Source organism: Rana temporaria, chromosome 6 (assembly GCF_905171775.1).
Source record: "Rana temporaria chromosome 6, aRanTem1.1, whole genome shotgun sequence".
In the NCBI taxonomy this organism is placed as follows: domain Eukaryota; kingdom Metazoa; phylum Chordata; class Amphibia; order Anura; family Ranidae; genus Rana; species Rana temporaria.
This window is the reverse complement of record NC_053494.1, coordinates 55804517-55830056: the sequence shown is the minus strand read 5'-3', so window position 1 is coordinate 55830056 and position 25540 is coordinate 55804517. Positions and strand designations below refer to the sequence as shown.

The window sequence follows — 25540 nt, the reverse complement described above, 5'->3', positions numbered from 1 at the left end:
TATGCAACACAAGTTTGAGAGAACAATCCGTTGGAAAAAAATCCACGGTTTTGTTGTCAGAATGTCTAATCGTGTGTACGCGGCATTAGGCTGTGTGGGCTTATTTATGAAAAATGTATGTTTCCCCGTATTTAGTTGTATCCTTCAGCAGGTGTTGCGGGGGGGGGGGGGGAGTCAGAGGTCACTAGAAGTCTTAAAGCGGGAATTCACCTGAAAAAAATGTTTTAACATTAGATTGAGGCTAATTAAGGGGAGCAGAAAAGGGTATTTTTTTTTAAATCAATGCCGTACTTACCGTTTTCGAGATAAATGTTCTCCCGCCGCTTCCAGGTATGATCTTCGGGACTGGGCGTTCCTATTTGATTGACAGCCTTCCGACGGTCGCATACAGCGCGTCACCTGTTGCCGAAAGGAGACGAACGTCGGTGCGGCTCTATACGGCGCCTGCGCACCGACGTTCGGCTACTTTCGGAAACTCGTGACGCGCTGTATGCGACGGTCGGAAGCCTGTCAATCAAATAGGAAAGCCCAGTCCCGCAGCCCATACCCGGAAGCGGCGGGAGAACATCTATCTCTAAAACGGTATGTACCGCATTGATTTTAAAAAAAAATACCAGTTTCTGCTCCCCTTAATTAGCCTCAATCTAATGTTAAAAATTTATATTTTGGGTGAACCTCCACTTTAAGCCTTGTACACATGTTCGCATTTTCATCGAACAAAGTGTAGGACTTTTGTCCGAAGGGCATTGGCCATGAACTTGTTTTGCATACAAACGGCAAAGAATTGTCGGCCAACAAACACATAACTATGTGTTTTTTCAGCTCTTTAGCTCCACTCTTTGGGCAACTTCTGCTAATGTTGTGTTATGGTGAGCATTGCTTCTGATTTTTGTCCGACGGACTTGTGTGTGCACACGATCGGAAAATCCAACAAGACACATTTGTTGTCTTGTTGGAAAGCATGCTGTCCAACATTTGTTGGCGGAAAATCTGTCAACAATTGTCTGATGGAGCGTACAAACGGTCGGATTTTCCGACAACAGCCTGCTATCACATAAATCCCATTGGAAAATCCAATCTTGTGTACTGGTCTTAAGTAACAATAATTACGGGAGAAAATACAAATCTTTCAAATACAAATCTTTTAGAAGCACGATTGTTCTGAGTTAAGACCAAATATTCAAATTTTATATACCTTTTTTTTAAGGAAACCATCAAAAAATGCCTCCAAGCAGATTGAATTTACAGCTGAGACAATAAATGAATTTGAGTTAAAAATACGTGAGTAAGTATAGTTTTCTTTTACGCTTTTGATCTTTTTGTTCACGATGTAAAGGTCAAATACATCTATGGTTACTGAAAGCTGGAATTTCTGTGAAAAACACGAGAAAATAGAGGTTCCTATCGTACCCATTTCAACAATCAAATGCCAGCTGGCATTTTTAGAGCAGGTTTGAAATTGAAAAGCGGTGATTATAGAATTTTTTTTTTTTTTCATGTGGATGACTTAAATGCCTTTGATGTAAGAAAATTTAAATTGCAGCTATTTAAAAAAAATAAGGAAAAAAATGTCACGTTAAAGAATAATTATATTTTCACTCCAATTGAGAATAGAAAGAACAATATTGATATTGTCCAGAATCAGACAAAAAAAAAGTTTATAAAGCACCTGATCCAGATGGCTTTAGGCCTCGTACACACGACCGTTTCCTCGATAGAATCCATCAAGAAACTTGGTGGCAGAGCTTTTTTGTGTGTATGTTTTTCATCGAGGAAATTGTTGAGGAACTCTCGTTGTGTTCCTCGTCAGGCTGGTTTTCGACGAGAAACACAATCGTGTGTATGCTAAGGAACCTGCGCATGCTCAGAATAAAGTATGAGACGGGAGCGCAACTTCGGTAAAAGTAGTGTTTGTAATGGAGATAACACATTTTTCACGCTGTAACAGACTGAAAAGCGCGAATCGTCTCTTACCAAACTTTTACCTAACACGCAGTAACATGGGATTAGCAAAAGCAGCCCCAAGGCCCCGTACACACGAGAGGATCTATCCGCTGGAATTTATCCGCGGATCGGTTTCAGCGGATAGATCCACTGGTGTGTACGACCCAGCGGATATTTATCCGCGGATATTTTTCGGGCCGATGGATTTCCAGCGGATAAAAATTTCTTAGCATGCTAAGAAATCTATCCGCTGGAATCCAGTCCAGCGGATTGATCCGGTGGTCTGTACAGACTCACCGGATCAATCCGTCCGATTCCCTCCCTCGCATGCGTCGTAATGATTCGACGCATGCGTGGAAGTCCTTATATTTCAGCGTCGCGCACGTCACCGCGTCATCATCGCGGCGACGGCGCGACACGTAACCGCGGGGGGAATTCCGCGCGGATTTTGATCTGATGGTTAGTACAACCATCAGATCAAAATCCGCCAGAGGATAAATCCTCTCGTGTGTACAAGGCCCAAGGGTTGTGCCAGTGGAATCAAACTTCCCCTGCCAGTGTATGTGTTGTACATTGTACGTTTGAGAATGAGGAGATTTTTTCTTGACCGTGGGGGAGATTCGGAAAGAGATACGACGGCGTATCTCCTGATACCTTAATAATAAAAAACTGATTGGGTAGACAAAACGTGCCACCAAAAGCATCGTGCTACCAAAAAAAAATCCATAAATATAATGAGGAATAAAATATATAACGTTGACCAAATTTTCAAGTGTGGATAAAAGTTCCTAAAGTAATATTACATCAATATGAAGTGCAATGTGCAAAAAGATATAATAATAATATTCAGTGCAAAGAGTACTGAAATCCAGTGAAAAATCTAATAAATAGAATATCAATTCATGCATCAGTGAAAAACAAATAAATATTTTGCAGTGAAAAAATAACAGTGAAAAAAGTGAGTCCCATACAGTAAATCCCTCAAGGGATTAAAATCAAATATACTGTCAGAGAAATAAAAAACATGCCAAAAGTGACAAGTGCACAATTGTGCAAAATACAACGAAATCCAAAGTTCAAAATATATTTCTTTAAAACTTCAATCGCTGATTTCCAAAGTGTATTGTGTGCTCCACCAACAATCGATGATTCAGTGCATCAAAATAAACATGCACACGTGCTTGAGAGGAAGATAATAGATGCCACTCGTCTCTCAGTGCAAATGTGAGATAAGCGTTTCCACCAGCCCCTTACCTTAGTAAGGCTTTGAAAAAGCCTAATGTAGTGCTGTTAAGGATGGGATATACCTCACACAGTCAGCTTGCTGTTCCAAATCCCGCACCTGAACGCTCAAACATCCACAGCGCTGGCACTCAAATAAAGAAACAGGAAGGCTCCCATAGCATAAAACCTTTTACAATTTATTCGTATCAAACAAAGAATTCACTCACAGACATAGATGAGTCATCAGCATGTGTAGTAAAAGAGTGTCTCCGCTCTGCGGCCGCGAGCGGATGACGTCACCAACAGCTCTCCGAATTCCTCACGCGTATCGTGACTGACAGCACGTCACTTACTCATAGGATGGAGAGCGGCTGGTGCGAGGGTGACTTATATAGTGCCGTGGCGGCCAGTAGTTAACAAATGGACTAAACATTTGAATAGGCAACGCTAATAATAAGGGTTATGAAGACAATAACTTAATAGTTCATATTTGTAAACATATAATGTCAGGTAAAAATAAATTAAAAAGCGGAATGTGCTCCCTCCAGTGGTCAAAAGGGCACAATGCAAAAGGTTACTTGGAATCGGTGTAACTCTAACCCCCTGCTGGATGGCTAAGGGAATAGGTAAAAAGAAAAATTGTCAAAATCGGGATAGCTGGATGGCAAAGCAGGAATACTGGTCCAAAGTGTTTTCATAATACTGGGATAATACCCACATGTGGGAAGAAGATCATAAAGGGTGGGAACCAAGGATAATTAAAGTAAAGTGATAATACCTGATCACTTTAACAAGAGATACAAATGAGTATCCATAAAGGTATTAAAAATAGTGTATCCACATTATTTTTAAGGTCATTTATCCCTACCCACAAGTTAATGTGGATACACTATTTTTAATACCTTTATGGATACTCATTTGTATCTCTTGTTAAAGTGATCAGGTATTATCACTTTACTTTAATTATCCTTGGTTCCCACCCTTTATGATCTTCTTCCCACATGTGGGTATTATCCCAGTATTATGAAAACACTTTGGACCAGTATTCCTGCTTTGCCATCCAGCTATCCCGATTTTGACAATTTTTCTTTTTACCTATTCCCTTAGCCATCCAGCAGGGGGTTAGAGTTACACCGATTCCAAGTAACCTTTTGCATTGTGCCCTTTTGACCACTGGAGGGAGCACATTCCGCTTTTTAATTTATTTTTACCTGACATTATATGTTTACAAATATGAACTATTAAGTTATTGTCTTCATAACCCTTATTATTAGCGTTGCCTATTCAAATGTTTAGTCCATTTGTTAACTACTGGCCGCCACGGCACTATATAAGTCACCCTCGCACCAGCCGCTCTCCATCCTATGAGTAAGTGACGTGCTGTCAGTCACGATACGCGTGAGGAATTCGGAGAGCTGTTGGTGACGTCATCCGCTCGCGGCCGCAGAGCGGAGACACTCTTTTACTACACATGCTGATGACTCATCTATGTCTGTGAGTGAATTCTTTGTTTGATACGAATAAATTGTAAAAGGTTTTATGCTATGGGAGCCTTCCTGTTTCTTTATTTGAGTGCCAGCGCTGTGGATGTTTGAGCGTTCAGGTGCGGGATTTGGAACAGCAAGCTGACTGTGTGAGGTATATCCCATCCTTAACAGCACTACATTAGGCTTTTTCAAAGCCTTACTAAGGTAAGGGGCTGGTGGAAACGCTTATCTCACATTTGCACTGAGAGACGAGTGGCATCTATTATCTTCCTCTCAAGCACGTGTGCATGTTTATTTTGATGCACTGAATCATCGATTGTTGGTGGAGCACACAATACACTTTGGAAATCAGCGATTGAAGTTTTAAAGAAATATATTTTGAACTTTGGATTTCGTTGTATTTTGCACAATTGTGCACTTGTCACTTTTGGCATGTTTTTTATTTCTCTGACAGTATATTTGATTTTAATCCCTTGAGGGATTTACTGTATGGGACTCACTTTTTTCACTGTTATTTTTTCACTGCAAAATATTTATTTGTTTTTCACTGATGCATGAATTGATATTCTATTTATTAGATTTTTCACTGGATTTCAGTACTCTTTGCACTGAATATTATTATTATATCTTTTTGCACATTGCACTTCATATTGATGTAATATTACTTTAGGAACTTTTATCCACACTTGAAAATTTGGTCAACGTTATATATTTTATTCCTCATTATATTTATGGATTTTTTTTTGGTAGCACGATGCTTTTGGTGGCACGTTTTGTCTACCCAATCAGTTTTTTATTATTAATATTTCACTCTCTTTACCCTCTTCATCAATTGATTGATGCTGGGCGGGTTTGACTTTAAGTGGAACATATTTTTATATACCTACAGACACTTTTGGATACTCTTACATGAATTTACTTTCTTGATCTATTTTGGATATTAATTTGAGTGGAACACTTTTAGACCTTCAGTCGGTGGTGGATTGACGGTTTTACATTTTATACTTTTTGGGTTGTCATTTTATTCATTAGTTTTATTGAGCAAGCGCTACTACACCCTACCTGTAATTCATTTATCTTGAGTGCGTGAGCATTTTTAGTAGTGGCAGCTGCGTTATTAGTTGTTATTTATGGTATTTAGTCTTAGTTTATTCTTTACCTTGGTTAGGTTGATTTGCGCATTAGTTCCCCCCCATTTTCATACCTGTTATTAGATCTACATTACTTGTGCAGCATATCATGGAGGTATTTGGGTTTCTTGAGAATAGGGAATTAGATATGGAAAATATATTTGAGAAACCTGAAGAGAACCCAACGGGGAATATTGGAAATTGTTTCAGAAAGATGGGCCATCTAATGGAGAAGAAAATTAATGCTTGGTGGGACATCGCAACCCATGAGAAATACATAAAGGATAGATTAATCCCAAGGAGATTAAGGTGGGATGTACCCATCAATGATGGTCTAATAGATAAAGAGTCCACGGAAGAGTGGTTTCAGTTCTTTAATGATAAAGGCCTAGAACTTTTAGCTTTTTTGATAAAAAGAAAACAACGCAAAATTAGAACGCTTGATCGCACTATCACTGAACTAAAAAACAATCTGGAAAGTAGTAAGGAACTACCTGAATTTATAGCCCTGTCTAACCAATTACAGCGGGACATGGAACAAAAAGACAAGGAAACAGTAGCTAGGAAAAAAAGAAAATATCAAAGGGATATGAAAGACTATGAGGATGATCTAGTCTATAAATGGCAGAACAAACTAGAAGAGCCTGGGACTTCTTCTAATAGGAGCTCACCTGAACAAGATGCAAGAGATACTATAGCCAATGGAAAAGAAAGCAATCAGAATGTCAATACAATGGAGTTGAACAATGGAACAAACACCCCAAATCATAAACCCAGAAAAAATGGGAATAATAATGGTTGGAAACCCTTCTGGAAAAACAACCGGAATAACCAAAATACCTATAATGCCCCTAGACCCTTCCAACAAATACCTAATAGGGGGAGATCACGAACACCACCGTGGAGAAATCAAGCTTATCAGGATAATATTCATTATGAAAACCTAAGACGTGAAGGAAACTATTATCCACAGGAAGAAAGAAGGGTTTATGATCATATATACAATTTACCTGTATACAATTATTATGACCATCTAAGAAGAGATGATGGTGGAGGGGGAAGAACCCCGAGAGTTTTTGAAAATAGGAGAACACCGAATCGTCATTTTTCCTATGGTAGAGAAAATAGAAACGCATCTCCTAGACGTTTTTTAGAGCCGAGACGCCAAGAATCCCCAAGGCGTCATCGGGAGAATGGGGTGCAGAGACAGAGGTATTGGAGCCCGGGACCGAGACCAGGAGAAATGAGGAAAGGAGAACACAGGAACAAAGAGTTTCGGAGGAGTCGGGACAAGGAAGAAAAGCCGAGAAGAACACCTGCAAGGACCCAAGGAAATCAATCTGGAAATCACGGAAACCGAGGAGAGGATGCAGAGCGGGAACAAAAAAACAGAAGAAGAAGAGATTGATAGGGGAAGGAGTCATTAATATTAGCGGAATAGAACTCACCAAAGAAGAACTTAAGGTTTTGGATAAGGGCCTGAAATATGCCCCTAAGAAAAACTTTAATAAATTTGATGCGTATGTGGATATCAACAAATTTGCCAGAAATCTCCACATTAAAAAATACATAATGAACAGACCAGGAGAAGGTGTAACAAGAATTACTACTGAAAACAATGATGTTGTGTTCAGTAATCTAAGGAACAAATCTGTATTCAATCCACCAATCAGTAACGACGGACACATTGAAGCATTCAGGCGAATGGTACTGAAAGATTTACATGATTTGAAGATTAAGAAAATATCTGATCCAGGAGACATCAAAAGTGGGATACGGAAACTGGAAGAAAGGAATGATGTGGTGGTGAGACAAGCTGATAAGGGGGGGGCTATTGTCATTCAATCTAAAGTGGCCTACAAGAAGGAAATCGAGCGCCAATTGAGTGACAAAACTACCTATTTAAAATTACCCGGGAACCCAATAGTACGCTATAAAGATGATCTAGCAAGACTTATCAAGAAAGGAAGGAAGAAAGAATTGCTAAACAAAAAGGAAGCAAAATACCTACAACCAGTGGGATGCAAGATACCAGTACTGTATACACTCCCAAAAATCCACAAATCAAGAGAGGATCCACCAGGAAGACCAATAGTCAATGGCATTAATTCCGTAGGTGCGAGAATAGGAGAGTACATAGATTGGTTTCTGCAACCTATAGTGAAGAAAACTGAAGCCTACCTCAGAGATACAAAACATCTGATCCAGTTGTTGGATACTATTGTACTTGATGGGAGTTCTATATACATGGCCACAGCAGATGTATCATCACTCTACACGATCATAAACCATAAAGAAGCGATTCAAGCCACCAATTGGGCCATGAATAATCTGAGTGATCTCAAAACCCCACAAAAGAACTTTATCTCTAATTGTTTAGAATACAGTTTAGACCACAATTACTTCTGGTATGACAATGATTACTTCAAACAAATATGTGGGATTGCGATGGGCGCTAAGTATGCCCCTAGTGTGGCAAATTTGTACATGGCCGAATGGGAAGCAGAAGTTTTATATAACAGAAAACCACCACAGTTACTTTTATATAGACGTTTTATTGATGATATTTTAATTATTTGGTCAGGAGATAGGGAGAGCCTTATAGACTTTGGTTTTTATTTGAATTTTAATGAAAAAAATATTAAACTATCATGGGAGATTAGTGATGAGAAAATCAGCTTTCTGGACTTGGAGATCACCAAAGAAGAGTGTAAGCTGGTAACAAAAACACATTTTAAAACGGTAGACAGAAATAGCTACCTTCCTGTAGATAGCTGTCATCACACTCCCTGGCTGGAAAATATCCCTAAGGGCCAGTTCCTAAGACTAAGGAGAAATTGCACAAAGACTGACGCATTTCTGGAACAGGCTGACTTTGTCGGCAAGAGATTTGTTGAAAAAGGCTACAAACAAGATTTTATTGAGAAAAAAATTAAAGATGTGGTTGCATTAGATAGAGATATGCTTATCCAGGACTCTACTAGAATTAATTCCTTTGCCGACAAAGTACCACTAATAATGGATTACAGTGTACAGCATAAGCAAATAGAAGCAATCTGCAAGAAATATTGGCATATTGTAAAAGCCGATCGTCATTTATCATCAATATTGCCAGAAAAACCTATGTTTACATACAGGAGGGCACCCACTTTAAGAGACATAATTGCTAAAAATGTTCTCGACCCACCTGAGAAAAAAAGTTTTTCTTTCTTCAATGAGAAAGGATATTACCCATGCAAAAGATGCTTTACATGTAAACATACAAAAGAGAGCAAAAAGAAAAAGGAAAACTTTAAATCCAGTGTCACAGGAAAAGAATATAAAATTAAAGAGTTTATTTCCTGCGATACTGAAGGGGTCGTGTACCTCCTAGAATGTCCATGTAAAATCCAATATGTCGGCAGAACAAAAAGAAAACTTTGGATGAGATTACGTGAACACACACAAAACATTATAAATGCGTTCCCAAAACACAGCTTGTCCCGCCACTATGAGCGTTATCATAATAAAGACCCCTCCTCATTAAAGGTATGGGGCATAGAGAAATATAAACCCCATTGGAGAGGAGATAACAAAGTACAAAAAATTAGTCAGGCGGAATCCCGTTGGATACATGAATTATGTACTTTAACACCGCATGGGCATAACATTGAGTTTGATCTTAATTGTTTTATATCTAATTTTTAGTGTTTTATCCTTCTCCTTTTTATTATGACCTATTTTAGTGTTTTTATGACAATATTATTGCTCTTAGTGATTTTAGTTATTTTTAAGGTCATTTATCCCTACCCACAAGTTAATGTGGATACACTATTTTTAATACCTTTATGGATACTCATTTGTATCTCTTGTTAAAGTGATCAGGTATTATCACTTTACTTTAATTATCCTTGGTTCCCACCCTTTATGATCTTCTTCCCACATGTGGGTATTATCCCAGTATTATGAAAACACTTTGGACCAGTATTCCTGCTTTGCCATCCAGCTATCCCGATTTTGACAATTTTTCTTTTTACCTATTCCCTTAGCCATCCAGCAGGGGGTTAGAGTTACACCGATTCCAAGTAACCTTTTGCATTGTGCCCTTTTGACCACTGGAGGGAGCACATTCCGCTTTTTAATTTATTTTTACCTGACATTATATGTTTACAAATATGAACTATTAAGTTATTGTCTTCATAACCCTTATTATTAGCGTTGCCTATTCAAATGTTTAGTCCATTTGTTAACTACTGGCCGCCACGGCACTATATAAGTCACCCTCGCACCAGCCGCTCTCCATCCTATGAGTAAGTGACGTGCTGTCAGTCACGATACGCGTGAGGAATTCGGAGAGCTGTTGGTGACGTCATCCGCTCGCGGCCGCAGAGCGGAGACACTCTTTTACTACACATGCTGATGACTCATCTATGTCTGTGAGTGAATTCTTTGTTTGATACGAATAAATTGTAAAAGGTTTTATGCTATGGGAGCCTTCCTGTTTCTTTATTTGAGTGCCAGCGCTGTGGATGTTTGAGCGTTCAGGTGCGGGATTTGGAACAGCAAGCTGACTGTGTGAGGTATATCCCATCCTTAACAGCACTACATTAGGCTTTTTCAAAGCCTTACTAAGGTAAGGGGCTGGTGGAAACGCTTATCTCACATTTGCACTGAGAGACGAGTGGCATCTATTATCTTCCTCTCAAGCACGTGTGCATGTTTATTTTGATGCACTGAATCATCGATTGTTGGTGGAGCACACAATACACTTTGGAAATCAGCGATTGAAGTTTTAAAGAAATATATTTTGAACTTTGGATTTCGTTGTATTTTGCACAATTGTGCACTTGTCACTTTTGGCATGTTTTTTATTTCTCTGACAGTATATTTGATTTTAATCCCTTGAGGGATTTACTGTATGGGACTCACTTTTTTCACTGTTATTTTTTCACTGCAAAATATTTATTTGTTTTTCACTGATGCATGAATTGATATTCTATTTATTAGATTTTTCACTGGATTTCAGTACTCTTTGCACTGAATATTATTATTATATCTTTTTGCACATTGCACTTCATATTGATGTAATATTACTTTAGGAACTTTTATCCACACTTGAAAATTTGGTCAACGTTATATATTTTATTCCTCATTATATTTATGGATTTTTTTTTGGTAGCACGATGCTTTTGGTGGCACGTTTTGTCTACCCAATCAGTTTTTTATTATTAATATTTCACTCTCTTTACCCTCTTCATCAATTGATTGATGCTGGGCGGGTTTGACTTTAAGTGGAACATATTTTTATATACCTACAGACACTTTTGGATACTCTTACATGAATTTACTTTCTTGATCTATTTTGGATATTAATTTGAGTGGAACACTTTTAGACCTTCAGTCGGTGGTGGATTGACGGTTTTACATTTTATACTTTTTGGGTTGTCATTTTATTCATTAGTTTTATTGAGCAAGCGCTACTACACCCTACCTGTAATTCATTTATCTTGAGTGCGTGAGCATTTTTAGTAGTGGCAGCTGCGTTATTAGTTGTTATTTATGGTATTTAGTCTTAGTTTATTCTTTACCTTGGTTAGGTTGATTTGCGCATTAGTTCCCCCCCATTTTCATACCTGTTATTAGATCTACATTACTTGTGCAGCATATCATGGAGGTATTTGGGTTTCTTGAGAATAGGGAATTAGATATGGAAAATATATTTGAGAAACCTGAAGAGAACCCAACGGGGAATATTGGAAATTGTTTCAGAAAGATGGGCCATCTAATGGAGAAGAAAATTAATGCTTGGTGGGACATCGCAACCCATGAGAAATACATAAAGGATAGATTAATCCCAAGGAGATTAAGGTGGGATGTACCCATCAATGATGGTCTAATAGATAAAGAGTCCACGGAAGAGTGGTTTCAGTTCTTTAATGATAAAGGCCTAGAACTTTTAGCTTTTTTGATAAAAAGAAAACAACGCAAAATTAGAACGCTTGATCGCACTATCACTGAACTAAAAAACAATCTGGAAAGTAGTAAGGAACTACCTGAATTTATAGCCCTGTCTAACCAATTACAGCGGGACATGGAACAAAAAGACAAGGAAACAGTAGCTAGGAAAAAAAGAAAATATCAAAGGGATATGAAAGACTATGAGGATGATCTAGTCTATAAATGGCAGAACAAACTAGAAGAGCCTGGGACTTCTTCTAATAGGAGCTCACCTGAACAAGATGCAAGAGATACTATAGCCAATGGAAAAGAAAGCAATCAGAATGTCAATACAATGGAGTTGAACAATGGAACAAACACCCCAAATCATAAACCCAGAAAAAATGGGAATAATAATGGTTGGAAACCCTTCTGGAAAAACAACCGGAATAACCAAAATACCTATAATGCCCCTAGACCCTTCCAACAAATACCTAATAGGGGGAGATCACGAACACCACCGTGGAGAAATCAAGCTTATCAGGATAATATTCATTATGAAAACCTAAGACGTGAAGGAAACTATTATCCACAGGAAGAAAGAAGGGTTTATGATCATATATACAATTTACCTGTATACAATTATTATGACCATCTAAGAAGAGATGATGGTGGAGGGGGAAGAACCCCGAGAGTTTTTGAAAATAGGAGAACACCGAATCGTCATTTTTCCTATGGTAGAGAAAATAGAAACGCATCTCCTAGACGTTTTTTAGAGCCGAGACGCCAAGAATCCCCAAGGCGTCATCGGGAGAATGGGGTGCAGAGACAGAGGTATTGGAGCCCGGGACCGAGACCAGGAGAAATGAGGAAAGGAGAACACAGGAACAAAGAGTTTCGGAGGAGTCGGGACAAGGAAGAAAAGCCGAGAAGAACACCTGCAAGGACCCAAGGAAATCAATCTGGAAATCACGGAAACCGAGGAGAGGATGCAGAGCGGGAACAAAAAAACAGAAGAAGAAGAGATTGATAGGGGAAGGAGTCATTAATATTAGCGGAATAGAACTCACCAAAGAAGAACTTAAGGTTTTGGATAAGGGCCTGAAATATGCCCCTAAGAAAAACTTTAATAAATTTGATGCGTATGTGGATATCAACAAATTTGCCAGAAATCTCCACATTAAAAAATACATAATGAACAGACCAGGAGAAGGTGTAACAAGAATTACTACTGAAAACAATGATGTTGTGTTCAGTAATCTAAGGAACAAATCTGTATTCAATCCACCAATCAGTAACGACGGACACATTGAAGCATTCAGGCGAATGGTACTGAAAGATTTACATGATTTGAAGATTAAGAAAATATCTGATCCAGGAGACATCAAAAGTGGGATACGGAAACTGGAAGAAAGGAATGATGTGGTGGTGAGACAAGCTGATAAGGGGGGGGCTATTGTCATTCAATCTAAAGTGGCCTACAAGAAGGAAATCGAGCGCCAATTGAGTGACAAAACTACCTATTTAAAATTACCCGGGAACCCAATAGTACGCTATAAAGATGATCTAGCAAGACTTATCAAGAAAGGAAGGAAGAAAGAATTGCTAAACAAAAAGGAAGCAAAATACATACAACCAGTGGGATGCAAGATACCAGTACTGTATACACTCCCAAAAATCCACAAATCAAGAGAGGATCCACCAGGAAGACCAATAGTCAATGGCATTAATTCCGTAGGTGCGAGAATAGGAGAGTACATAGATTGGTTTCTGCAACCTATAGTGAAGAAAACTGAAGCCTACCTCAGAGATACAAAACATCTGATCCAGTTGTTGGATACTATTGTACTTGATGGGAGTTCTATATACATGGCCACAGCAGATGTATCATCACTCTACACGATCATAAACCATAAAGAAGCGATTCAAGCCACCAATTGGGCCATGAATAATCTGAGTGATCTCAAAACCCCACAAAAGAACTTTATCTCTAATTGTTTAGAATACAGTTTAGACCACAATTACTTCTGGTATGACAATGATTACTTCAAACAAATATGTGGGATTGCGATGGGCGCTAAGTATGCCCCTAGTGTGGCAAATTTGTACATGGCCGAATGGGAAGCAGAAGTTTTATATAACAGAAAACCACCACAGTTACTTTTATATAGACGTTTTATTGATGATATTTTAATTATTTGGTCAGGAGATAGGGAGAGCCTTATAGACTTTGGTTTTTATTTGAATTTTAATGAAAAAAATATTAAACTATCATGGGAGATTAGTGATGAGAAAATCAGCTTTCTGGACTTGGAGATCACCAAAGAAGAGTGTAAGCTGGTAACAAAAACACATTTTAAAACGGTAGACAGAAATAGCTACCTTCCTGTAGATAGCTGTCATCACACTCCCTGGCTGGAAAATATCCCTAAGGGCCAGTTCCTAAGACTAAGGAGAAATTGCACAAAGACTGACGCATTTCTGGAACAGGCTGACTTTGTCGGCAAGAGATTTGTTGAAAAAGGCTACAAACAAGATTTTATTGAGAAAAAAATTAAAGATGTGGTTGCATTAGATAGAGATATGCTTATCCAGGACTCTACTAGAATTAATTCCTTTGCCGACAAAGTACCACTAATAATGGATTACAGTGTACAGCATAAGCAAATAGAAGCAATCTGCAAGAAATATTGGCATATTGTAAAAGCCGATCGTCATTTATCATCAATATTGCCAGAAAAACCTATGTTTACATACAGGAGGGCACCCACTTTAAGAGACATAATTGCTAAAAATGTTCTCGACCCACCTGAGAAAAAAAGTTTTTCTTTCTTCAATGAGAAAGGATATTACCCATGCAAAAGATGCTTTACATGTAAACATACAAAAGAGAGCAAAAAGAAAAAGGAAAACTTTAAATCCAGTGTCACAGGAAAAGAATATAAAATTAAAGAGTTTATTTCCTGCGATACTGAAGGGGTCGTGTACCTCCTAGAATGTCCATGTAAAATCCAATATGTCGGCAGAACAAAAAGAAAACTTTGGATGAGATTACGTGAACACACACAAAACATTATAAATGCGTTCCCAAAACACAGCTTGTCCCGCCACTATGAGCGTTATCATAATAAAGACCCCTCCTCATTAAAGGTATGGGGCATAGAGAAATATAAACCCCATTGGAGAGGAGATAACAAAGTACAAAAAATTAGTCAGGCGGAATCCCGTTGGATACATGAATTATGTACTTTAACACCGCATGGGCATAACATTGAGTTTGATCTTAATTGTTTTATATCTAATTTTTAGTGTTTTATCCTTCTCCTTTTTATTATGACCTATTTTAGTGTTTTTATGACAATATTATTGCTCTTAGTGATTTTAGTTATTTTTAAGGTCATTTATCCCTACCCACAAGTTAATGTGGATACACTATTTTTAATACCTTTATGGATACTCATTTGTATCTCTTGTTAAAGTGATCAGGTATTATCACTTTACTTTAATTATCCTTGGTTCCCACCCTTTATGATCTTCTTCCCACATGTGGGTATTATCCCAGTATTATGAAAACACTTTGGACCAGTATTCCTGCTTTGCCATCCAGCTATCCCGATTTTGACAATTTTTCTTTTTACCTATTCCCTTAGCCATCCAGCAGGGGGTTAGAGTTACACCGATTCCAAGTAACCTTTTGCATTGTGCCCTTTTGACCACTGGAGGGAGCACATTCCGCTTTTTAATTTATTTTTACCTGACATTATATGTTTACAAATATGAACTATTAAGTTATTGTCTTCATAACCCTTATTATTAGCGTTGCCTATTCAAATGTTTAGTCCATTTGTTAACTACTGGCCGCCACGGCACTATATAAGTCACCCTCGCACCAGCCGCTCTCCATCCTATGAGTAAGTGACGTGCTGTCAGTCACGATACGCGTGAGGAATTCGGAGAGCTGTTGGTGACGTCATCCGCTCGCGGCCGCAGAGCGGAGACACTCTTTTACTACACATGCTGATGACTCATCTATGTCTGTGAGTGAATTCTTTGTTTGATACGAATAAATTGTAAAAGGTTTTATGCTATGGGAGCCTTCCTGTTTCTTTATTTGAGTGCCAGCGCTGTGGATGTTTGAGCGTTCAGGTGCGGGATTTGGAACAGCAAGCTGACTGTGTGAGGTATATCCCATCCTTAACAGCACTACATTAGGCTTTTTCAAAGCCTTACTAAGGTAAGGGGCTGGTGGAAACGCTTATCTCACATTTGCACTGAGAGACGAGTGGCATCTATTATCTTCCTCTCAAGCACGTGTGCATGTTTATTTTGATGCACTGAATCATCGATTGTTGGTGGAGCACACAATACACTTTGGAAATCAGCGATTGAAGTTTTAAAGAAATATATTTTGAACTTTGGATTTCGTTGTATTTTGCACAATTGTGCACTTGTCACTTTTGGCATGTTTTTTATTTCTCTGACAGTATATTTGATTTTAATCCCTTGAGGGATTTACTGTATGGGACTCACTTTTTTCACTGTTATTTTTTCACTGCAAAATATTTATTTGTTTTTCACTGATGCATGAATTGATATTCTATTTATTAGATTTTTCACTGGATTTCAGTACTCTTTGCACTGAATATTATTATTATATCTTTTTGCACATTGCACTTCATATTGATGTAATATTACTTTAGGAACTTTTATCCACACTTGAAAATTTGGTCAACGTTATATATTTTATTCCTCATTATATTTATGGATTTTTTTTTGGTAGCACGATGCTTTTGGTGGCACGTTTTGTCTACCCAATCAGTTTTTTATTATTAATATTTCACTCTCTTTACCCTCTTCATCAATTGATTGATGCTGGGCGGGTTTGACTTTAAGTGGAACATATTTTTATATACCTACAGACACTTTTGGATACTCTTACATGAATTTACTTTCTTGATCTATTTTGGATATTAATTTGAGTGGAACACTTTTAGACCTTCAGTCGGTGGTGGATTGACGGTTTTACATTTTATACTTTTTGGGTTGTCATTTTATTCATTAGTTTTATTGAGCAAGCGCTACTACACCCTACCTGTAATTCATTTATCTTGAGTGCGTGAGCATTTTTAGTAGTGGCAGCTGCGTTATTAGTTGTTATTTATGGTATTTAGTCTTAGTTTATTCTTTACCTTGGTTAGGTTGATTTGCGCATTAGTTCCCCCCCATTTTCGTATCTCCTGATACGCCGTCGTATCTCTGAGATCCGACGATCAGATCTATGCGACAGATTCATAAGAATCAGTTACGCATAGATCTCCCTTAGATCCGACAGGTGTAAGTGACTTACACTGTCGGATCTTAGGCTGCAATCTCCCGCTTCATTTTTTTACGCGACGAATATGCAAATTCCGATTTCCGCTGATTCAGAAACGAAAGCGCCCGCCCGTCGCTTTTTTTTTTACGTCGTTTGCGTTCGGCTTTTTCCGGCGTATACTTACCCCTGCTATATGCGGCGTATCCAATGTTAAGTATGGCCGTCGTTCCTGCGCCGAGTTTTGAATTTTTACGTCGTTTGCGTAAGTCAGTCGCGAATACAGATGGACGTAATTTACGTTCACGCCGTTCACGCCGAAACCAATGACGTTCTAGAGACGTCATTTGGAGCATGCGCACTCGGAAAAATCGCGGCAGGCGCAGTACAATCGGCGCGGGGACGCGCCTCATTTAAATAATGCACGGAATTTGAATTCCGCCAGGGAGTTACGATCCGCCGGCGCAAGTTTCGAGGTAAGTGCTTTCTGAATACAGCACTTGCCTCAAAAAATTGCGCTGGCGGATCGTAAATAAGATAGATTACGCAGATCTAAAGATCCGCTGATCTATCTGAATCTAGCCCCGTGTGTACGCAAAGCAAGCTTGTCGAGTTCCTCGACAAGCCTAACAAGGAACTCGTCGAGGAAAACGATGTGTCTTTTCCGACGAGTTCCTCGGTCATGTGTACAAGGCTTTACACACACAAGCACTTGAAGAGTTGAGTTTCATTATTTCTAAGATATTGATTCTATTTTAAAGACTTTCATGGCTGGCTTGGTAGGATTGTATTGGGTCAAAGCTGATACGTTACCAGTATTTAAAAAGCGATTCTATTACAGGAAAGGTTTAGGAGGGATTAAATAGTACCACAAAAAAGAGTGTCTGCTAGAAAATATTATAGGCAGTAGCCAGCATGGATGTAGAAAGACAAAAGAGGGAAGATTTACTAAAACTGGAGCACAGAATCTGGCGCATTTGTGCATCGTAACAAATCGGCTTTTAACTTCAGCTTGTTTAACCACTTCAATACAGGGCTTTTATACACACCTCATTACCGGGCCTATTCTGGCACTTCTCTCCTACATGTAAAAATCATCATTCTTTTGCTAGAAAATTACGCAGAACCCCCAAATATTATATATGTTTTTTTTAGCAGACACCCTAGGGAATAAAACAACGGTCATTGCAACGTTTTATCTTGCACGGTATTAGCGCAATAATTTTTCAAACGCCCTTTTTTTGGAAAAAAATTGTTACATGAATTAAAAAAACAACAAAACAGTAAAGTTAGCCCAATTTTTTTGTATAATGTGAAAGATTATGTTACACCGAGTAAATAGATACCCAACATGTCACGCTTTAAAATTGCGCATAGTCATGGAATGGCGCCAAACTTTGGTACTTAATCTCCATAGGCAACGCTTTAATTTTTTTTTTACAGGTTACCAGTTTAGATTTACAGAGGAGATCTAGTTCTAGATTTGTTGCTGGCACTCTAACGCACGCGGCGATACCTCACATATGTGGTTTAAACGGCATTCACATATGTCGGCGGGACTTACGTGTGCGTTCGCTACTGCGCGCGAGCTACCGGGGACAGGGGCGTTTTAATTTTATTTTTTATTCTTTTATTTATTTTTTTACTTATTTTTTTATTTTTTAACACTTTTCTAATTTTTTTTATTTATTTTTTTACTTTTTTTACTATTACAAGGAATGTAAACATCCCTTGTAATAGGAATGTGTGTGACAGGTCCTCTTTATGGAGAGATGCGGGGTCAATAAGACCCTGCATCTCTCCTCCAGGCTGGAAATCATGAGATCGGTGAAAAAAAATTCACCAATCTCATGAATACAGTTGCTTAGCAGCCGCAATCGCGGCTTTGTTTACTTACGGGACCCGGGCGTGACGTCATCACATCGCGCCCGGGTCCTCCGACGGTCATAGAGATGACTGGTGACCATCTGGTCACTAGTCATCTCTATGCTTCCTCCGAGCGCCGGACGATTCTTTCTCCGGGCCCCCGATGGCACGGGAGAGCCCGGAGAAGCACCGGATGGCGGCGGGAGGGGGGGGATGTCCCCTCCCGCCGCCTGTAAGAACGATCTAGCGGCGGAATCGCCGCTATGATCGTTCTTATGGTGCGCAGGATCGCCGGCAGAACAAAAGGATATCTGGATGATGCCTCTAGGTGCAGGCATCATTCAGATATCCACCCGCAAAGCCCAGGACGTCATTTGACGTCCACCCAGGATGGGAGATCCCATCTGTGGACGTCAAATGACAATGGGCCGGTATTGAAGTGGTTAATTAAGCTTGGCCAACAAAATCTAGAAGCTGATTGGTTACTATGACCAGCTGCACCAGATTAGGTGTACACCAGTTTTAGTAAATCTCCAAGGTGTCATACATATACTTTCCTTTCATGAATTAAGAAAAAAATTAAACAGTGAGGTAGCTGTAGATGTAATATATCGGTATATGAAATTTTTACCATTAATGTCACTGCAACACAATGCACAGGTGCTTGGCACCGAGTAGCAGGAATGCGCCTTTTAGAACACCAGAACACACACAGCTGTGAATGGGCCTTCAAGGTTTCAGTGGTGCTCAGAGACACCAAACCTGTACACAATGGGGTTGATTTACTCAAAGCAAATAGACTGTGCAGTTGCTCCAGAGCTTAGTAAATGTGCAGAAGCTCTGCAGACTTCCATCATTCAATCATGTGCAAGCAAAAATTATTATTATTATTTTTTTTTTCTTGCAAGTGATTGGGTACTCTTTGCTAAGTGCAGCTTGACCTCATTTACTAAGCTCTGGAACAACTGCACTTGCAGAGTGCAAGTGCACTTTGAAAAATGCATAGTCTATTTGCCCTTAGTAAATCAACTCCATGGTATCAGCCATGCAGAACATGAGGGCCAAGTTGACATGCACATAGAGATTAAGTAGATCAGTGTACCTCAACATTATTAAAGTGCGTATTCTTTTATAAAAGCTTGCCAAGTACTTCCCGCTGGTTAATCTTTCAAATAGCCTTTGATGTGTAAATATGTGTTACCCATTCCTCCTGAATGTGTATAAATCAACTCAAACAATAGAGATTTGCTGAAATTCCACCATAGGCCTTTTTTCTTTTTTTGCATAACTTTTGCTGAAATTAAATATTTAGAAGTGTCTGTTGGATGAAAACCTGTTATGCACATCACAGGGACAATATAAATGAAGGAAATGCATTAATAGAAGCAACTAGGACCAGAAAAGGACCAAAAAACATATTATGTAAACAACTGTAAATTAGAATTGGGAAAATTGTAACTGTAACGAAACGTCCCACACTCCGCTTGAGTGCTTTCATCATATACCACTTCCTTCCAGTCTGGATATAGATATCAGATCTTCCAACTGCTCACAAGCACACAACGAGAAGATACTTGTTTGTCTGCTGAACATGGACTCTTTATTAGAATCAGAATACAAGTCTTATATACAGTAAAAGAGGAGATTCCTACATCCTGCTCATATTACTCTAGCAATACTCAGAAACATAATATAACATAAGCTGATTATCTAATCCCATAAAGCAGCCGTTGTGACTCCCTAACTACAATACACATTATCATACATATCAACACAGAACTCCTTCATACAATTGCAGGATCAATTAGCACAAGCAACAATGGGTGAGAGATCCTTAAAAGTTATCCTAGACTCATTTACATTATAGCAGCCAGACAGGTGGCTGGAGTTGATGACATTAGCATCTAACAGTATGTGTCCCAACAGTATTAATCAGTCACTCTTTCTAATATGACATATACATGGTTCCCAGAGTCTGTGTGTCTTGGGGGGACATGGACCTGAATCCAAAGTAACACCACCTCAAGGATCCCCAGCAGGGGTCAAGTCCTGGGGAAAAAAGTGTGGGAACTCCCACCCAAGATCCACTCCCCCACCCAAAAAAATAAAAAAATGATACGCTCATATGCATAATTACTAAACCGCATGTTTTGTTTTTTTCCTGCAAGCAAGTTCTTTCTAAATCCCGCGATAACTCGTGGCAGACCTCCGCAATGTCTCCTGGGAACAATGACAAAAGCTCCCAGGAGACATTGCGGCATTGAGGAAGTAACGGAATACCCGCACACTACCCGATGAATCCATATACAGGAAGCGGCCAGTAACATAAAGGATTACTAAGGTTCGCCTGCCCCTGACAGTGACTCGAGCTGGGCATCGCCGCTTAGTGAAGAATTGGCTCGGGTGGCTCGGCTGCTTTAGTCCTGCAAAGGGAACTGCGTTCCTGCTGTGAAAAAAGTGCAGGAACTCCGTTCCCACGCGTTCCCGCAGGACTTGAGCCCTGATCCCCAGGCTTACAGCTCGCAAAGAGCACCATTCCCCAAATGCCAGGGCCCATGATCGCAAGGCAAGAGGCTAGCATTCAGTCCCCTCCAAAAGCCTTTGTCCCAGGTGAGTCTGTCACAGTAACATATTGGTTGCTCTGAGCAGCAAAGGTATTTTTAAGTTTTGTATTAACTGATGGCATTAAAATTTAGTACATTGGTTTATACACTGATTACGTGCTTTTCTTTTGTAGGACTATTGAAGATTACCATAAGAGAATTAACTGGCTGATGGAAAGCAGCAGAAAGGTTATTTGTTCAGTTCATGAGCTGTCTTCTGTTAAATGTAAAATATGTATTGGGGTGCCTTAGTGGCTAATCATTTGTGTGATGTGTTAGAGCAGATGCTAATGACTTTACAGAGGTAGAGCTAATTGTCCATGGCCCTGGTATAACATGTAACAAGTGCCCTCTTATATCTAACATAAATACATTAACTGTCTGCTTCATCTCTTTGATTTCAAAGAATTGTATTGAAGTAGCCAAACAGTCAATTATAAGGAGGATATGCAGGAGGTGTGAATGGGGAGTTGGAAGTAGCTTGTTGGTGATTAAGCATACTATAGGTACAAAACCTGTTGGTAAGTATCAACTTATGATTCAGATTATTGATATATTAGTATTCATATCCTAAGGGTAATATAATGGAAGGGAATTTAATCATTGGTTTCAAGTGAACCTTGGACAAAAGCAAAGAAATATGTGAACAGAATGTAGAGATAGCTAAGCATTCCTGCCATATATATCAATCACCAGTTATGAACATCATCTGATGAATATCCTTTGCGTAAAGCAGGAGGTACCACATGAGTTCTTTAAGAAATTCAATTAAAGTTACCTGAAATTAGCCTTACTAATGGTGGTGCAAAAGTGGTGCCATCCAGTGATGCTAACAGATATTTGTAAATCTTCCTCACAGCTGAGTATACATTCACACCGAGGGCCCACGAAGATTTCACATTGTGGAATACAGATAAGGCTAGGTTTACATATGTACAGGTCGGGAACGTGTGCATAATAATGCGCATTGCCAACCATCAGGCAAAACGTGTTGCTCGTTTTCTCTTTCTTAATCACACCCCTATGGCCTCATACACACGACCGTTTTCCTCGACAAAATCCATCAAAAAAATTGGTGGCAGAGCTTTTTTTGCCAAGGAAAACGTCCGCGTGTATGTTTTTCGTTGAGAAAACTGTTGTGGTTCTCGACGAGAAAAAAAGAGAACAAGTTCTCTTTTTTTCTCGTCGGGAGTCTCAATTTCCTCGTCGTGTTTCTCGTCGAGCTGGTTTACAACGAGAAACACGTTCGTGTGTATGCTTAGAAACCCGCGCATGCTCAGAATAAAGTATGAGACGGGAGCGCACCTTCGGTAAAAGTAGCGTTCGTAATGGATATAGCACATTCGTCATGCTGTAACAGACTGAAAAGCGCGAATCGTCTCTTACCAAACTTTTACTTAACACGCAGTAACATGAGATTAGCAAAAGCAGCCCCAAGGGTTGTGCCAGTGGAATCGAAATTCCCCTTTATAGTGCCGTTGTACGTGTTGTACGTCACCGCGTTTGAGAACGACGAGATTTTGTCTTGGCAGTGTGTACGCAAAGAAAGCTTGACAAGAATCTCGACAAGCCTGACAAGGAACTCGTCAAGGAAAACGATGTTTCTTTTCCGACGAGTTTCTCGGTCATGTGTACGAGGCCTATGGATTGGAAAATGTGGCACAGAATCACGTGTTGCCACAACACCATGCGGTTGTGTTTTATAAATAAATGAATAAGCAAATTAACTTGAAGCATGTAGGTTAGACTTTTGTACACCTCTGTGCTATTGAGTGCACAAATGAAACTCTTGTATTGGTTGGAAATATTCAGAGGGTGATGAATTATGCCTGGTCTTAAAGGGTAAATTATAATATAGCATATACAATTGCTACGGAAGTCATATTGTAATTTCATGTTACTAATTACATTTCTCTTTTTAATCTGCAGCTGCTGTTATTTTCTGTAAAATTCAATGCAATATGGGAACATTCTGAGCTTTTTTAACCACTTGCTTACTGGGCACATAAACCCCCTTCGTTCCCAGGCGAAATTTCAGCTTCCGGCACTGCGTCGCTTTAACTGACATTTGCGCGGTCGTGCGACGTGGCTCCCAAACAAAATTGACGTCCTTTTTTCCCCACAAATAGAGCTTTATTTTGGTGGTATTTGATCACCTCTGCGGTTTTTATTTTTTGCGCTATAAACAAAAAAAGAGCGACAATTTAAAAAAAAATTTTTTTTTTTTACTTGTTGCTATAATAAATCTCCCATTTTTTTTTTTTTTTTAACTATTTTTTTTCCTCAGTTAAGTCCGATACGTATTTTTCTTTTTTTTTTGTGGACATAGGACGTATGCGAACGTCCTGACTTCAGGGTCCTTAAGGCCCAAGGACGTTCGAATACATATTGCCCTTTATTTTTTTTATTTTTTTTAAAAAAATGTTAAAGTGTATTTTGTGCTTGTACTCGAGAGAGGAGCCGGACTGCAGGAGTTGGGAGTAGGCAGGCCTCCCCCAGAGGCAATCTGCCACCTTTCTCCATGCCCCGGGTGGCAATGGCAGGTGTGTGAGGGGGTCCTCCCACACAGCCCGCCCTACCTGCTCCGCTTTGAAGCCCAACAGGGCAGAGGGACTCCCTATAAGGGAGTGAGAGGATCTAGCCCGCTCAACCAGCCCCGTTAGTCCTTCGCCTCTCTTTTTAGAGACCGCGTGGTCAAAGTGCGTGATGTTAACCCAATTTCGAGTGCGTGTAAGTGTGGTGGTTTTTGTGGGAGGGGGGTGGGCGTACTAAGCGCAGGCTTACCTCGCATAGCACACCCACCGGGAGCCGGGCTGAGACCACCAAACTCAATTCACATGTAGCCGAGACCGGGATCCGAACCCCTAGCTGCAGAGGTGAATGGCTTGTCAGCGCAGTGCCAATCGCGTTGAGCCACCGCAGCTCCACACGATACGTATTTTTCGACGTATTTTTGTAAAAAAAAAAAAAAAAATTGAAATAAGCGACTGGTTTGCGCAAAAGTTATAGCGCCTACAAAATGGGGAACAGAATTATGATTTTTTTTCATTATTTTTTTTTTACTAGTAATGGCGCCGATCTGCGATTTTTATTGGGACTGCAATATTGCGGCGGACTTATCGGACACTTTCGACACAATTTTGGGACCATTCACATTTATACAGCGATCAGTGCTATAAAAATGCACTAATTACTATATAAATGTGACTGGCAGGGAGGGGGTTAACACTAGGGGGTGAGGAAGGGGTTAACTGTGTAGCCTGGGTGTGTTCTAACTGTGTGGGGGGAGGGGGGTGACTGGGGGAGGTGACCGATGCTGTGTCCCTATGTACAAGAGACACAGATCGGTCTCCTCTCCTCTAACAGCACGTGGAGCTCTGTGTTTACACACAGAGCTCCACGTCCCTGCTGTTACCGGCTGTGTTCCCGACGATCGCGTGTACCCGGCGGACATCGCGGCCGCCAGGTACACGCATCGGGTCCCCAGCGATGCGGCGGCACAGTGGTTACCCGCCGCGTGCCCCCCAGTGGCGCGCGCGGGTAATGCATTTCAAATGACGTCCAAAGACGTCCACTTGGCACCTGAGAACCGCGCTGTTGACGTCTTTTGTCAATAGCGCGGGTCTCAAGTGGTTAAGATACATTCTTTCAATCCTGGAATGAATATGGGATTAAAGAAAATATTGATAACGGAGGGCTGAGATTAGATTTGAATTGTAAGGTGTAAACTTGGGTAACTTGCCACGCTAAATACAAAAATAATAATAATAACTTATGAAATTAAATAAAGTGACAGTAGTCAGTCCAAAGATTTCCATATAGGTCCATACAGGAATAAAGTGATATATTGTTGCAACACGTGTACAAATGATAATGAGTGACCGTACACCCAAGTACGCCTTCCACCATATAGATACAACATGTGCCCTTACCAGATAGCTAGACTCCACATTATAATCACGCATTGAATCACACATCATAAAGGATCCATCCACTGGAGGTAGAGAAGGGTAGCGTCATGGCCGTTAATGGTGGTTTATCACTCTTTCTCATGTAGGT

The 25540-nt window shown here is 39.7% G+C and overlaps 1 protein-coding gene across 1 annotated transcript in view; it reads left to right on the top strand.

The window, feature by feature from the left end:
• VWA3A (von Willebrand factor A domain containing 3A) overlaps positions 1-25540 on the top strand; it is a 135281-nt gene that overhangs the window by 24589 nt on the left and 85152 nt on the right. The window contains exons 5-6 of the mRNA XM_040356839.1: positions 1208-1285; positions 21616-21670. Of these exons, the coding sequence (XP_040212773.1) occupies positions 1208-1285; positions 21616-21670 (133 nt within the window). The remainder of the gene's footprint in view (positions 1-1207; positions 1286-21615; positions 21671-25540) is intronic.